The sequence below is a fragment of the Fusarium solani genome, assembly GCF_023522795.1.
Source record: "Fusarium solani strain SB1 chromosome Unknown bctg00000009, whole genome shotgun sequence".
Classification (NCBI taxonomy): domain Eukaryota; kingdom Fungi; phylum Ascomycota; class Sordariomycetes; order Hypocreales; family Nectriaceae; genus Fusarium; species Fusarium solani.
In genome coordinates, this window is record NW_027072144.1 from 1,357,673 (window position 1) to 1,373,342 (window position 15,670).

Genomic DNA, 15,670 nt, shown 5'->3' on the forward strand with positions numbered 1-15,670 from the left:
AACAGCGAGATCTCCGTCAAGCCCGGCTCTCCTTGCATGCTGACTTCGTTGTCTCGCTCCAGCACCTGCGTCAGGTACAAGCCCGGGATATCTGGCAAATGGGATCACTCGCAATGGAAGACAGGGGCATGCATTCATATTCAGCGGAGCACCGAACTGCGAGCCAGGAGGGCGTCGAGGCTCATCGGTGTAAGAGATTTTATCATATATGTAAGGCATGTTGAGTTCGAGTGCATGTGCGTGCAGATAGAGGAAGAAAACAGGCCAAGTTGGAGGATAGTCTGTATATGTGACAGCCGCTCATTGAGCAACTCGTCTCCATATCTAGCTCCCTTGACCAATGATCGACTCGCCACCGACTCACGCTCCAGACCCAGCAGAAGGAAGTCCCTGGGTCAGAAGACTCGGCAACTCGAGGAGAGGCTCGGGGGTATTGAAAACAGCGCCAAGGCAGGCATCACGCCCCTGGTCAGAGTCCGTGCACTGATTGCCTCCACGCCGGGGTCTCGGAGCAAGGGCGAGAATAGCGACTTTCTGTGGGAGGATACAGATACATGACTCACATAGGGACAGCCTGTTCGGTCGTTGGCCTCATAATTAAAGTGACCTGGCAGCTAAAGCAGGCTCCCTTGCTTAGGTGAATAAGGCTCAGCGTCGACGGTCTAGCTTACCCAAATCAAACATGTGCCCCGTTGCCGCTTGCGATGGTGATCTCTTACAATTACGGTTGAGGCCCCCAAGGATCCGAGCACACTGTGATCAGCCGCATGGTATGACTCGGGGAGATGGCGGGTTTCAGCCGACCTTAGTCAAGCCCGCCCTACCACACCTCATCTGTCAAGCTGACCAGTCATGCCCCTACCTCCTCGACATTTCCTCGAACGGCATCGCGCTACCAAGCCTGCAGGGGCTGGAAAGCACGAAGCATGTAGGCAAGAGACTTGCATGAATCGGCTCGGTTGAGAGCATGAGAGATGACACGGGGGAACCTTGCCCAGGCCAACATCTAATCTCGTCTTGAAGCCAGAGGAGAGAAGTGGATCAGGTCACCCGCCGTCCGCCCCTTTTCGATCATGTGGCTGCCGCTATCGAGGTGTACTGTACAGTAGCATGGCTGCATCGGAAACCAAGAATGGAAAGGCCCCTTTAGGCGATTCAGGCCAAGCGTTGTTCATCCTTGGTTTGACAAAGACCGGTGAGTGCCTCCCAGCCTCTCCGGTTTTGCCGGTGTCTGCTACGCGGGTAGACTTTTCATTGTGAGAAGTCGCAGAAGAAATTCGTGGCCACCAAAGCTCTCACCCTTGATCCACATCAAACCCTCCACCGGTCGTAGCAAGCCTTACCTGCCCACCACGTACTCGCAAACTCGGCCTCGGCCCATTTGATGCCGCGGAATGGCACATCCGCAAGACGCATGTTGGCTCACCTCGAAGCGTGCCTTAGACGGGCCCTTGTCAAGCCTCCCGAACCTTTAGGCACGATTGAGTCAGTCTAGTGAGCCAATGATGGAGGCGCTTGGGGATTCATCGACTTGTTTCACTCCATGCAACATGCTGGCTCTTCACCCTGGGTCCACTGATCCACTACATGCCTCGGAATAGTAAGATGATGGTACCCGGCAATGGATGCACTTCAACAATGAGGACTGGCCCACTGACGTACCGTCAACATCCTGGCACCTCTCATAACCTTTCATTTCCCACCAGGCTCCGAACCACCCATGCTATCTCGCCGTTGCCTTCTGTTGCCTTCTGTTGCCTCGCTTCTTGCATTGTTGTCCCTTCTCGCTATTGTTGTCGCCCAAAGTCCCATATTCGGTCGGTGGTGAGGTGCTTACGCAAGTGCCAGTTGATCCATCATTTCACAACAGCGAAGCGCTTGCCATGCGAGCCTGCTCACACTCGGCTGTGGGGAGGTACTACCTAGTTCCAACCAACACTCGAGGTACCACGGTGGAATCATTGCCTTCGCTACTGTCCTAGATCGTGGGTGCCGCAGTTGATAGGCAGCAGACTACAATATTGACCTGCTTGACTCAATCGTCAGCTTTGACTTCTGTTTTGCGTAGCCATAGAAAGGCTACATGTGTTAAACAGAACCATGATGTAACTGTCTTCGGACCCCGGCCGTGGCCTGGAGAGCTTAGATTCGCGCTATAAATTGCTGTTCTGCCCCTGTTCTCATCTCAATAGGGCACACACTGCATCTCTCATTTCCTGGTTGTGGCCTCCTTTGCCCACTATTTTCTCGATTCTCATTTCGCTGAGGCATCCACCATGTCTGACCAAAAGACCCCCGTGAACACGAAGAATTCTTTGGGGTTCCATCTGCAGCCGCGCGTTACCGCAGATGCCCAACTCTCGCTAGATGTTGCGTATGCTTCGAAAAATCCTGCATCGATTGCAAAGGCGAATGAGCTTCAAGCCATACGTAAGGTCACAAAACAACGTAAATAGACTGTCTTCTAATGTGAGACAGTTCGGAGCCTGCCAGGCCCTACTGAAGAAGAGTTTCAAAAGTGGCTCGAAGTGCAGTTAGAGACCTTGAAAGAAGTTCCAAAGCACTTTCGAGATAGGAGCAAGTGGATGTACGGTTAGGACTCAAGCTAGAAGCCCAACATACCGCAGAGAGTACTGTGAGCTATAGTAGGTGGTCGGCTGAGGAGTGTTTTGTCATTTCTCCTACCCTAAGTCCACGGACTGGGGCCGGGTAGTATGAACCGTCCTTTGAAGATAAAGTGTGTTCTAGAAGCATAATGATTCAAACTACACTTCTTCTTGTTGCATCGATATTCATTTTGCCTGGATCGTTCACCTTACCCTGCAAGCACTTGCTTTCGAGAAGGATAAACGCTCTCCTCGCTGCTTCGCCCAGGCCACAGCGGGCTTATCCAGCATCATGGACTTTAGAGACTCGTGTGGGCTGTACGGTCGGTTCAGGTAGTAATCGACTGTCATCAACGTCCGGTGGCACCCGGTTAGCTCAATGTGTCCAATTCGCTCTCGTGCCTGAACCTGATGGGATAACTGAGCCAGAAGACGGAGCCCATCTGGCGAGCTAGCGATGGAGGGCCCATCGACGTATCCTCTCACCACCCGCCTCATCCAACACGCGGGTCCCTTGAGACCACCGTTTGATCCTTGGATTTGCTGATCTAATGCTTCAAGCGCTGCCACTAAACGGTAAAGCTCTGATACCCGGCACTGGATATGCATCAACAACAAGGGCTGGTCCATTGGTGCATCGCCAACATTGGGGCACCTCTCGTAGCCTTTTATTTCTCGTTAGACTCCGAACCACCTAAGTTCTGTTGGAGTTGCCTATTTTTGCTTTTTGTTGCCTCGTTTCCAGCTTTGCTGCCCCTCTTCGCTTTTATCGCCCAACGGTGTCCTTGGGCTACCCCTGCGAGCCGGTCTTCAATGTGTATCCGGGAAACCAGCCATTCGAGCATTCAGGATCAAGATGGCTCGGGCGCTATACACATAATCGAGTTCCCTTGTTGATGACCCCTGACCCTGTTTCCCCGCCGCCAAACGAGGCAGGCTTGGTCGAGGTGCCCGCATGGGTCATCAACAATGACGAGAACAGCAACGACTGCTGGTGCTCCAAAGTTTCTGATCTCACGGGTGGCGAGGGCCCCTGCAGGAGCAGGCCTCATTTGATGTATCAATTGACCCATCATTTTCAACAGGGAAGCGCATGCTAGCCGTGCGAGCCCACCCACACTCAACTAGGGACACCACGTATTAACAGCCAACACTCGGTGTGACACGGGAACAATGGTGGCTTCACCGCTGTCCCGTACCGTGAGAGATGCAGTTGACGAGCTGCAAACTACTGCAGGCTCGCTTAACTCAGCGCCTCGCTTTGATCTCCTCTTTCCGCAGCCACAGAAGGCGGTATGATTGTGTCGCAGGGTAGGCATGATCTTCACGGCCTCATGAAACAACTGCGTTAGTAATCTAGCCGTATGCTTTAAGTAACTCTGCGGGATGGAATACCCCGCACAAGAGACAACCTCAGACAACAATCAATCAACACACTGCTGCTGCCCATTATTCTTTACCTGATCCTTGATCCTTTTAGCACGCTCAGTGCGACAGATTGATAATCCCGACATAAGGGCCATGTAATTATATTCGAATCAAAATGGTAGCCTGAGGAGCTCGGTCCCACGGCATAAAATGGCTGCTGCGTCTCCGTTATCATCCAAAACAACTATCCACCACCTCTCTCATCGTTAACTGACAGACTTGTTCACCCACTCCTTCCTTGGTGCCGATTCCTCCCCAATTGCCGCCATGGATCCATCAAGTTCTTTCAACGTAGCTGAGCTACCCCAGCCTGGTACCGATGCCTCACTCTATGCCACTATGGATCCAAAAACGCCCTTCGACGCAACTCAGGCATCACTAGGATGGTGTTTGGCACCGACGTTTTACAGCACCCTGGCAAAGGAGCCTGAAACAGCTTCGTCTGAAAACAACGAGCTCCAACGCCAGAGGATACAGAGTGAGATCATTGAGAAGCATAAGCATGCTCCCTATTCTAACATGAAACAGTTGAAACCAGCTTCCTACATCCTTCAGCCGAGCAGCTTAAAATTTATTTCAGCAAAATGGAGAGGCTCGGCCATAAGAAAGGGGAATGGCCACAAAATTTGAATGATTGGATGTTGATTACTGTGGAAGAGAGAGAAACCTGGTTCACTTATACCCGTCAGGCAGTTCGGAAAGCTCTGGAAGTTTTTGGATTGTAAACAGCCGCAGTTTTAATCTTTAATGGGTTCTTATGGAATGCAAGCGGGGACAATGGCTTTGTGACGTTTGATTACAGGATCAGAAATCCATTTGGACCTGTGAATCATGCTTCAAATAGAGTCTATGCTATAAGCATTGTGATTCAGTTCCGGCGTATGGTTGCCTCGACATCCCTAGGCAGGGCAGAGCAGAGTAAAGAAGGCACCTCAGACAAGTTTATATCTGGTGTCCAGACATGGGACAAGGCATTCAAGGCGAACTGAGTGTTGTCTGGACATACTTTGAGGAGGTAATAACAAAATAAAAAGAGGAGTGGGAAGACGGCACAGAACAATGAGGAGTACAGGGTCGGGGAAGCATTGCACCAACGGGAGACGAACTAAGAAGTTGACCAGGGTGAAGGATGAGTCCGGGTGTACCTACGTCGCCTCTCTAGGTAAGCACCTCTATGGAGATAAGAACCGATCATAAATAAAAATATATGGATTTGATACAGCTTTATTATACCCTCATACGTGCTATGTTTGCATACTCGCCTCCGGCGTTGATCCTTTCGTCTTATTGACCATACTCGTGGTATGCCTAGGCTACAACCCGCCCGTATATAACTCCTTAGCTCTGTTTGTTCTCGTTTCGCTGCTTCAATAGGTGCTGTGTAGTTATGAAAGCGGCATGAATCCGAAGGAAGCTTGTTGGTGCTGGAATGGATGGGTATAGACCTAGCACCACGTAATACAATACACTTCAACGTATAAGTAGAGAAACATATTCCCTTAGCTGAGCAGCGTTCCTAAACCTCAAAGGATAACAATGGCATTGTCTTAACGGGTAATTTGTCCCGCCTCCACATCCCCTCCCCCCGGCCCAGAATAGAACCAGAGTATACCTAAGAGGAAAGATAATTTTACCGGGCCTGATCTTTAGGCAACTCCTCCAGAAGCACCGAAATCCTATGGTTTACCCCTTCCCCGTTCTCTCGACTGATGAGAAACCGCGGGCCCATCTCCTGCTTATTCATCATGGGAATCTTATCTATACCGCAGACAATCAAGGCACCAACTATCAAAATCTTTGTTGTCTGAAGAACCAATGGTAGATTCATGTGAAAACTCCACGGACATCATAGGTGCTTACTGAGACTCCTAAGGCTCATGCAGACAGCTTCCCAGCGGTGTCTTGTCCTATGTCTGGGGACGGGCTTCTTATGGGCGTTGGAGTCTTACGTTTACTCGCTTGAGCCCTAATAAGAGCCCATGTCCCCTGCTTTCCTCATAGGACTAGGGAAGTCCCCAACGAGGACGCCCCAGGCCTTATCCCACTTTGCTAGCCGGCCAAAGTCAAGACACAGAGTTTCTTCAAAGTCATATTTGTAATCCATTAAAATCGAACACGGAATGTTGAATAGGCAGGAGTTCCTTGATATAAGTACTACTGTAAGAGCTATTTATGGCCACGGTGAAAGCGTGAAAATCCCATCTGTCCGACTACGGTGCCCACTTCCATAACATCCGTTCTGGACTCCTTTAGTCTTGAAATTGGGCACGGTTTAGTTAAAGCCTCCTGGACTCTGCATTCGCATTAGATATGTCTAGCCTGTTGTTTGTATAGTGATCGACTGTGCGTCCCAATAGAGTAGTACCCTTCTAGCCTTTGCCTTAACCATATATCCTCGTGATATGCGATCAGCTTATAAGGCTGAAAGCAGTGCACTGAAGAGCAACCGAATGTTCACAGTGATAAGGCCTGGACTGGAGTGAGGTGTTTCATCAATGAGTATATCGTAGTGGTTCATAGTTCGAGCGCCTATAAGGAGTATGAATTTGGCAGTGCGCACCAAACTGAGAACAGCTATGGAATATAATTGTCACGATCGTATTATTGATAAACCGGTCGTGCTGGGTTTATGTTGGCAGGGGATACTGGCGTTGTCTTGAACGGGGTATAAGTCACGTCTGGTAATGTGCTGAAGGGTATTGAGTGTAGCCAAGTTGTATTGACAGCTGGGGTAGCTGGTACATAGGAAAACGCAAGTGAGGGTGTTCTATATACTTCGTGCTGTTCCTTGGCAGCGCTGGGAGCGTTGGGAGCGTTGATGCTTCAAGCCGTCGCTCCTCCTGTGATTCGTCAGGCTAGATGACCCATCACTCGGTATCCCTGTTGGCCCTAGGTGACATAGAGAGATTCTGTCGGGGCCAACCGCCTGTCGCGGCTGAGGCCGTGACAGAAAAGGAGGAGGAGAACCTAGGCGGTAGCTAGCTCGCTTTGGGCTTACGCAGAGGTCTGGTCAGTGGCCAGCACTGCCCGGCTTGGTTTACTTTGCGTTAATTATTTTCTATTGCGTAACCGTGTAATAGCGTCTAAGGCAGGTACTTCTTGGGAATACATGCTTATACCTTAACCTCCCCCCTCCACCTCCTAGGGGTGAGGGGAGGGAGGGAATGTCTACACAAACAAGAGTAAATTACCACCTGCGCCGTGTTTGAGTAAGACCAGGGAGGGTGTGCGAAACTGGTCCTGTGTGGCGCGGCGCGGTGCGGGACAAAGTTATGCTATTAGCTAAGTAACTCATAAATATGCATAACGCTGTGGCTGAATAGTGAAACAAGGATGTGTATGGGAAAGTTGTGCAGGAAGCACGTCCAATTGTGCTTCGCTATGCATCTAGCAGTCTCAAAATGAGCAGGCCATGTACCGTCTTCAGTGCCTCACCCCCTGAAATCCTAAGCCATGAGATGCTTTCAAAGTCCCTAAGATCAACCAGACGGCCCTAACAGCAACACCGGGGGGCAATCATGTTACGGCAGACACGCGATAGGGCTCTCTTAATGCGGAGGGAATTTGGAAAGCTGCAGGTGAGCTTTACCGGCCTGTGTTCTAAAGTGGCGGATTAAGCGCCTCGGCGCCAATGAATGGCCCCCCGCCTTAGTAATATGGATGAGTGCCTGTCAAGGCCACACGGTATGCAACTCATGTTAAGGAACTGATGATTGATTGTAAGGTACAAAGGACCCCCGGTCCAAGACCTCACGAGGGGAGTGTGTACTAGCTAGAGGGTCTACGGAGCCCGATTTCACATACTAATCCCTGATAATTGCATCAAGCGGGCAGGGGTCTCACTCCCCCGCGCCGATAGCTACGGATTCCTCTGTCTTCCTCGTTGTACCCCAAGTTCCGTGACTTGGGCCCTTGACAGTGCCTCAAGTATGCACGCCCCCAATATTTTGTGGTTGTGATAAATCTTCCACCATCCCAACTAAGGAGATACTGAAAGAATTCATCACCACTTCCCAGAAGGACCCCCATTTCAAAATCGGGGAAGCTTATGACAAGTGTACGACCGAGACCAGGCGAAACCTATTTTGCGAACTATTTCGGCTCGTTTGTCAACAGCCGGCCGCGGACCGAACCGTGATATTGCGCGATGCGTCACCGAATAGTGATCCGAGATATGATCATAACTATACTGGCCTCGGCGAGCACGGCGAGGGCGAGGTGCATGAGGATTTAGACTCCTCAGAAACCGCCCTTGAGGGCCCGCCTTTGAAGAGACGCAAAATTAGCGAGATCAGGCCTGTCGTGGACACGGAATCCGGCGACGTCAACATCCGCGCTGACGCGTTAATGGTCAAGGGCTATTTCTCGGAGCGCTGGGCATATGAACCACTAATCGACTCGAAACCTGGCAAACTCCCATCGGCCTCGTCAGCTGGAATGATTAAGTTTTATTAAAAGGGAGTAGTTTTATTGGGGTTGCCTCACGTGATGACCACACTGTACAATAGACTTCCCGGCTCGGAAGGTTCACTGAGGGGTTTTCTTCCCTCCTGCAACTGCCTCACGGGGAGTCAATTGCTCGCCTCGGCAGGTGTCTCGTCATCTCTCACGCAGTCGAGACTCGACTCGAAACCTGGCAAACTCCCATCGGCCTCGTCAGCTGGAATGATTAAGTTTTATTAAAAATATAATATAATATATAAAATATTAATTTTATTTAAGATAAGGTTTAAAGCTATTATTAGATAAGTAAGTTAATATATTTTATAAAAGATATAAGAAAAAGAATTTATATAAAATATAATTTATAAGAAATATTTTATAAATATATTAGTTTGTATAAATATTTTAATTAAATAGAACTTAAAACTTATATAGCTTAATAATAATTAAAAGATAACTATAAAAACAAGATAAAATTATTAATAAAGTTAATACAATATTTTAAACATATTTTAAGTAATAAACTTTATTAATAAAAATAATAATTTAAAATTAAAATTAGATATATATTTATAATATAAGTAATATAAAGACTTATAGAGTTTATATTAATTATTTTTAATATTTTTATTAAAAAATTAATATTATTTATAAAAATAATCTATTATTAATTAATATTATAATTAATATAAAAAAATATAAATAACTATTTAATATAATAATGTAATATTTATAAATAAAACTTGTATTATTTTCTATAAGAGCCTATTAAGGTTTAGACTTATTAATAATATACATATAAATAATATATAAATAATATGAAATAATTAAGAAAGAACTAATTAAGAAAGAACTAATTAAGAGAGAATTATAAAGAAAACTTTTTTATTATAATAACTTAGAATATATATATATATATATATATAAGAAATATTTGTATTTTAATAATAAATTATTTTATTAATTATTTATTTTTAATTTTAATATTTTAAAATTTAGTTTATTTTTATATTTTTATTTATATTTAACCTTAAATAAAATTTTAAGAAATATTTATAATAGCCTATATATAAAACTATTAATTAAAGATACTTCAAGTTTTAAGATAAATGTGACGATCGTGTATATTCCCAAGGGATAAACCGGTCGTGCTGGGTTTATGTTGGCAGATAGACTAGTCGCGCTGTGCTTGAACAATGGGGGGGTGTCACGTCTGGTAATGTGCTCAAGGTATTGAGTGTAACCAAGTTGTATTGATAGCTGAGGTAGCTACTACATAGGAAAGTGCAAATGCGTGTGTGCTATATACTTCGTGGTGGCTCACGATCGTGAGTCGCAGCTCACGGTGAGCCGTGAGTGCAATCGTGAGTCCGGGTCGTGGCTCACGGTACGTACCGTGAGCCGACCTTCCTGATTGGCTGTATCCGCGGAGGTACACGTGACTGGGTATGCGCCATAACAATAAATATATTCCTTAATAACTAAATATTAATTAATTAAGGTAAAAAGATAACTATTAGAGGAGAGAGTTAGTACATATAAGGATCAGATTTTAAGCTCTTTAATTAATTAAAATATAAGCTATAAATTATAAATAAAGATAGCTTAAATATATTATTAAAGCTGTTAATAATTATATTAGTAAACTGTCACGGCCCATGCCGCGATCGAATGCGTGTCGCCACACGGCACGGATCAACGTATTCCGCTCACTCGGTGCGAGTGAGCGGGACCCATTTTCTCACTCCGGACAAGTGAGAATGTAACACTATCTCACGATGGGCATCGTGAGATGCTCCCCAGACCCTGCCTATAAAAAACCACACAACATCCCTTAGACAGACACTCTCGCTGCCTCAGCTTTCAATACAACTTGATTACTCAAGAATACTTCTTGACATTATCAGACGTGATTCGCCACCCTACACTCAGTACACCACGCCCCGTTGCAACTGCCAACATAAACCAAATCAGGTTACGGTTTACTACGTTGGGAACCTTGACCGTCACATAAACCTAGGTAATTTAAGCCTATTAAGACCTCTGGCTTTAAGTATAAAGCTTTTATTATTAAAGGTATTAATATATTAACTAGAATATTTCCAATACTAGTTTAAGTAATATACAGGAATATAATAATACTTTTTAATTAATTTTTAAAAATATAATCTTTTAAACAAAGGGAGTAGTTTTATTGGGGTTGCCTCACGTGATGACCACACTGCACAATAGACTTCCCGGCTCGGAAGGTTCACTGAGGGGTTTTCTTCCCTCCTGCAACTGCCTCACGGGGAGTCAATTGCTCGCCTCGGCAGGTGTCTCGTCATCTCTCACGCAGTCGAGACTCGACTTTCAGTCTCCAAGTCATTCTCTCGCAACTATAGCACTAACAAGGCTGCATATACCCCCCTTTCCGCCCCCTCCCCCCCGCTGTACGATGACGCCCTCCAGCGAGTCCATCACCGTCGCGCCCGCCCCACAGGACTCCGCATGGCCTCCACCCCACATCTGGGAGACCATGAGCGCCGCAGACCGCGCCAGCTGGCTAGGTCAAATACAGCGGGACAGGGCCAGGCGTCTGGAATTAGATATAGCCGAGACCGACCTCCGCCGGAGGAGGCCTCAGGGGGACCTGCAAATCGACGAGGATAACCAAGAGGAATACCGTGAGCCACCCCCTGAAGTGAAACCACTCATCGACATGTTCCCGGGTGTCTCCGCCGCCCTCCTTACTCGCATCTTCGAGAGGAAGCTGAAGGCAACCGAACTCATACGCCTTAAAGAAAAATCGGTCACCGATCTAGATCAGGAAGACAGGGTCTTCAAGATGACCGAGTCAGGAGGGGCAGTAGGCTTCAAGAAGACAGCGCCATCGCTCAAGGACTGGGGCCCCAACCCCCAAATATGGACCGGCTGCTTCCTCACCTACCTGGCAGCCATAGGATACCTCTTCGGCGACAAGTACCCTAAGGCGGTCCCTAACCTGCTCATGTTTATGAGGCAGATCCTGGACTTTGCTCAGACCTATCACTGGTCGGAAGCGGTACTCCCGCTTGCTCTTAACTTTCATCAATATATACTGGATAAGGGAGAGCTGTCGACGGATAGCTACCTGGTCACGGCCCAATTCCGCGAGAAATACCTCCGCCACAACCTCACCCTGCCAGCCAAGTCTCCACCGCATTCCCCAGCAGCCCGACCCCGACAGGCGAGACGGGCCAGATCTTCAAACAGTGAGACAGAGGTTTGCGACAAGTTCAACACGACAGGGTGCCTCTGGGAAGGCTGCAAGAGACGTCACGAATGCACGGTATGCGGTTTAGGCGACCATGGTGCCTCGTCCTGCCGCAAGAAGAAATAGCAAGCCAGCCGAGCGGTGAGGAGAGGCCCTAGCGAAAACAACGGGATAGCCTCCTACATACCAGCGACAGGCGCGATACCGTGTGGTCAACCGGCGAGGCCTAACACAGCCACCCAGTACCCCGTCTTCAACCCAGAACTCCCGAAACTAGAGTTCTCTCCTTCACCACTACACACGCAAAGCTGGAGCAACTTCCTCCGCTACTATCCCGGAAACCTTGGGCCCACCCTCGTGGGCATCCTAACGCACGGTGTCCAGATAGGCTACAGAGGCAAGAGGCAGTCTTACCATTCCACCAACCACCACATACACGAACCCAACATTATCACGGAAAAATTAGCAGAGGATCTTAGGCTCTGTCGGGTTAGATTGACCTCTGAACCTTCCTTCATCTCGCCGCTTGGGTTAGTTCCTAAACAGGATGGGGGATGGCGCCGCATCCACGACCTATCATGGCCCCCTGACCGAGGCGTCAACCAGGGTATACCAGACAGCTGGTCAACCATCGAGTATATGAATATCGACGATATATACGACCAGGTTGTGCAGGCCGGCCCAGGCTGTACAATCATCAAAAGGGACATCAAGGACGCTTTCCGAATAGTCCCCGTTGCTGAGGATAACCAGCACCTCCTAGCCTTTCGGTGGAACGATTCCACCTACGTCGAGTGCTGCCTCCCATTTGGCCTGGCAACAGCCCCATTTCTATTCAACCTCTTTGCGGAGGCTCTCCACTGGATACTCCAGTGCCTCCTCCCTGCATTCTACATGAACCATTACCTAGACGACTTCATCGCCATCACAAGATCGCCCTCAGTGTCCGACCCTGCGGGTGCCTTCGACGAGGTCTACAACATCGTAACCGACCGCCTAGGCATCCCTCGCAACACCAAAAAGGACGAGCAAGGGACATGCGTCGCGGTCCTAGGTATCCAAATCGACTCCATTGCGATGGAAGCTCGCCTGCCACCAGAGAAGTTGTGCCGCGCCACATTGGACGCCGCAGCTGCCCTGAACGCAGCGAGTCTCAGCCTCAAGCAAACCGAGAGTCTTACAGGCTTACTAGCCTTCTGCTCAAGAGTCGTCCGGCTAGGAAGAACAAGGCTACAGTCTCTATACACCTTCCAAGCCGCCTTCCCACGTGGGAAGAGCGCGCGCCGCCGTATCCCCTACGAGGTACGTGACGATTTGGAATGGTGGAGGGACTCCTTGTCTCTCTTCAACGGCGTACTCCTAATCGACCCCTGCCGCCGCCACATCACGCATCTATACACAGATGCCTCCACCACAGGCCAGGGGCTCTTCTTCTTTTCTTCCAAGTCCACATCGGACTGCTGGCTGGCCCATTGCCACCAGCTTCATGCAAGCAATGCTGCCACATTGGCCCTTGCTCAAGACGCACATGCGCACATCAACACCAACGAAGTAGACGCCATCCTACAAGGCTTCCTACTCTTCAGCCAACATTGGCTTCATCACACCCTCGTGGTCCACACGGACAGCTCTACAGCGCACACAGGGCTAAGTAAAGGCTTCCTTCATGGTCCGCCCAATGCACCTCTGAAGAGCCTGCTTATCCTAGCCGCGGCGAGGGACATTCAAATCGTGCCACATTGGCTACCCTCCGGGGAAAACACATTAGCAGACGCGCTCTCGCGTAATAACCTTCAACAGATTGCTAACATTTGCCCTCACTGGCAGGACCTCTCGGTATTGAACCGCCCGCGTGGTTCTCCTCACGAGCTCATCAGCTCAACGCAGGCCACCTGAAGCTGCTCTGGAACGGGCTCGGCGCCAACACGCGCTCCGTGTACCTCTCTGCCCAGCGCAACTACGAGAGACACTGCGCGCTGCAAAACTTGCCAGCGTGGCCAGCTTCGAGGCACTCGCTGATCTCGTGGCTAACCTCACGACTCCTTGGCAATTCCGGCCAGAAATCAGTCAAGCCAGACACGGCCCTGGCAGACTTAGCCGCCCTCCGGGCCTACCACATTGATAACTTTCTTGATGACAAACTCTTTGATAACAAGCACTTCCGCCGTCTCATCGATGGCGCGAGAAGACTCAGCCCAACGGCCAAAGTACGAGTCAGAAAGCCGATTTCGCGTGAGGCCATCACAGCGCTATCCGCGGGCTTAGACACACTTCCGCTACAGCCCTCGCAGATGACCGTTGACCTCAGGGATGATCTGAACTTCGCAGCCGCCTGCCGGGTGGCATTTGCTGGATTCCTCCGCGTCGGAGAATTCACATACAAGAGAGAAGACCTTGGCACACCTTCCATCTTCTTAGCAACGAAACTGACGCGCTCAGACATCAGATTCTCGTCTTCGTCCGACCATGCCCAACTCACACTCAAGAGGAGTAAGACGGACCGCCGCCACGAAGGAGTGCAGATCATCCTCGCGAGAACAGGAGACGGAGCATGCCCAGTCGACGCGCTTCAAAAGCTGCTGCTCCTCGACCCCAAGGAGCACGACGCCCCGTTATTCTCCTTCCACGGAAGACCATTCAGTCGCAGCAACTTCCTATCTACCCTCTCTACCAAACTGAGAACTCTTGGGTTACAAACGGACGGGTACTCAGGCCACAGCTTTCGGAAAGGTGCAGCGCAACATGCGCACGATAGTGGGATTCTCAACGACCAGATTCAGATGCTCGGGAGATGGACCTCGGAGGCATTCAGAGTTTACTTCACGACGAACGCGTCAGTCTTGTATCAGCTCAACCACCAGTTCCAGACGGGCTCGCCGGCGCCGCTGTCTCTGGTTCAACCACCGTCCCCTCCACCATCCTAGTTTGGCCCGGGTCATTTGGGCCCTCTCTGACGCTGCGGTCTAACACGCTTACGCATAAGACCGCAGTGACAGGTGACCCGTTGCGGCCAAACTACACACACTCTGTCCCTCTTGACTGCGTGAGGTCACCAATAAAAGGCTTTAATTTAATAAATTTAATTTTATCTTATTATTTTTTACATTTTATATTATCTTAAGTATTAAATATTTTAGTTTTTAATAAAAAGAATTCTATTTAAACTAATGTAAGATTTAATAAAAATAAAATAAATAATAAAAATAGTCTTTAAATTTATACTTAAATTAATTTTTAAATTATAAGTTATTACTTATTTTTTATAAAATCTATATAGCGCCTTGGATTACTTAATTATATTACTTTATTATTTATTAAATCTTAATAAGAATTTTAAGATATATATAAAGATATATTACCTAAAGCAAGCTATTAAGTATATTAATTATAAATAAATAATTTCTTTATTTTTTATTTCTAAGAATAAACTCATTTTTTTATATTAAACCTTTATAATATTTATAAAAATTTATTTTTTAAAAGACTTAGTATTAATATAAATTTTTAATAAGTAATTAATATAATATTATATTAATAAAAATTAAAAAAGAATTAAAGTTTATTATATTTAAGAGCTATATAATTATTAAAGGCTTAATAAAAAGAGATATTAAATACTTTTATTTCTTTAATATATATATTATATATTAAATAAATAAATATTAAATAAGTCTTTATTTTATTTTATTTAAAATAAATGTTTTTATAGTTCTTCTTAAGAAGATAGAATATTATAATATATTAAAAGTATAATTACTATTATTATTAAAGCCTACCTCTTCAGAAGTTAATTAAACTAAGTAATTATTAATTATTATTATTATTATTATTATTATTAGTATTATTACGTCTCTTAGCTTTATAATTATTTTTATACCTAATTTTTTATTTATATAATATTTATATATATATAGTATGTTAGTATAACTTAAATAATATATAAATTTATAATTCTTTT

The 15,670-nt window shown here is 47.0% G+C and overlaps 2 protein-coding genes across 2 annotated transcripts; both read left to right on the forward strand.

The window, feature by feature from the left end:
- Positions 1 to 2,276: 2,276 nt before the first annotated feature.
- On the forward strand, positions 2,277 to 2,597 carry MRS44_013492 (uncharacterized protein; the record flags this gene model as incomplete). Its single annotated transcript, XM_065616964.1, has 2 exons — positions 2,277 to 2,430; positions 2,479 to 2,597. The coding sequence occupies 2 exons, from the start codon at positions 2,277 to 2,279 to the stop codon at positions 2,595 to 2,597; spliced, it is 273 nt and encodes a 90-aa protein (XP_065473036.1).
- Positions 2,598 to 10,914: 8,317 nt separating this feature from the next.
- On the forward strand, positions 10,915 to 14,636 carry MRS44_013493 (uncharacterized protein; the record flags this gene model as incomplete). Its single annotated transcript, XM_065616965.1, has 3 exons — positions 10,915 to 11,787; positions 11,839 to 13,495; positions 13,540 to 14,636. The coding sequence occupies 3 exons, from the start codon at positions 10,915 to 10,917 to the stop codon at positions 14,634 to 14,636; spliced, it is 3,627 nt and encodes a 1,208-aa protein (XP_065473037.1).
- Positions 14,637 to 15,670: the final 1,034 nt, after the last annotated feature.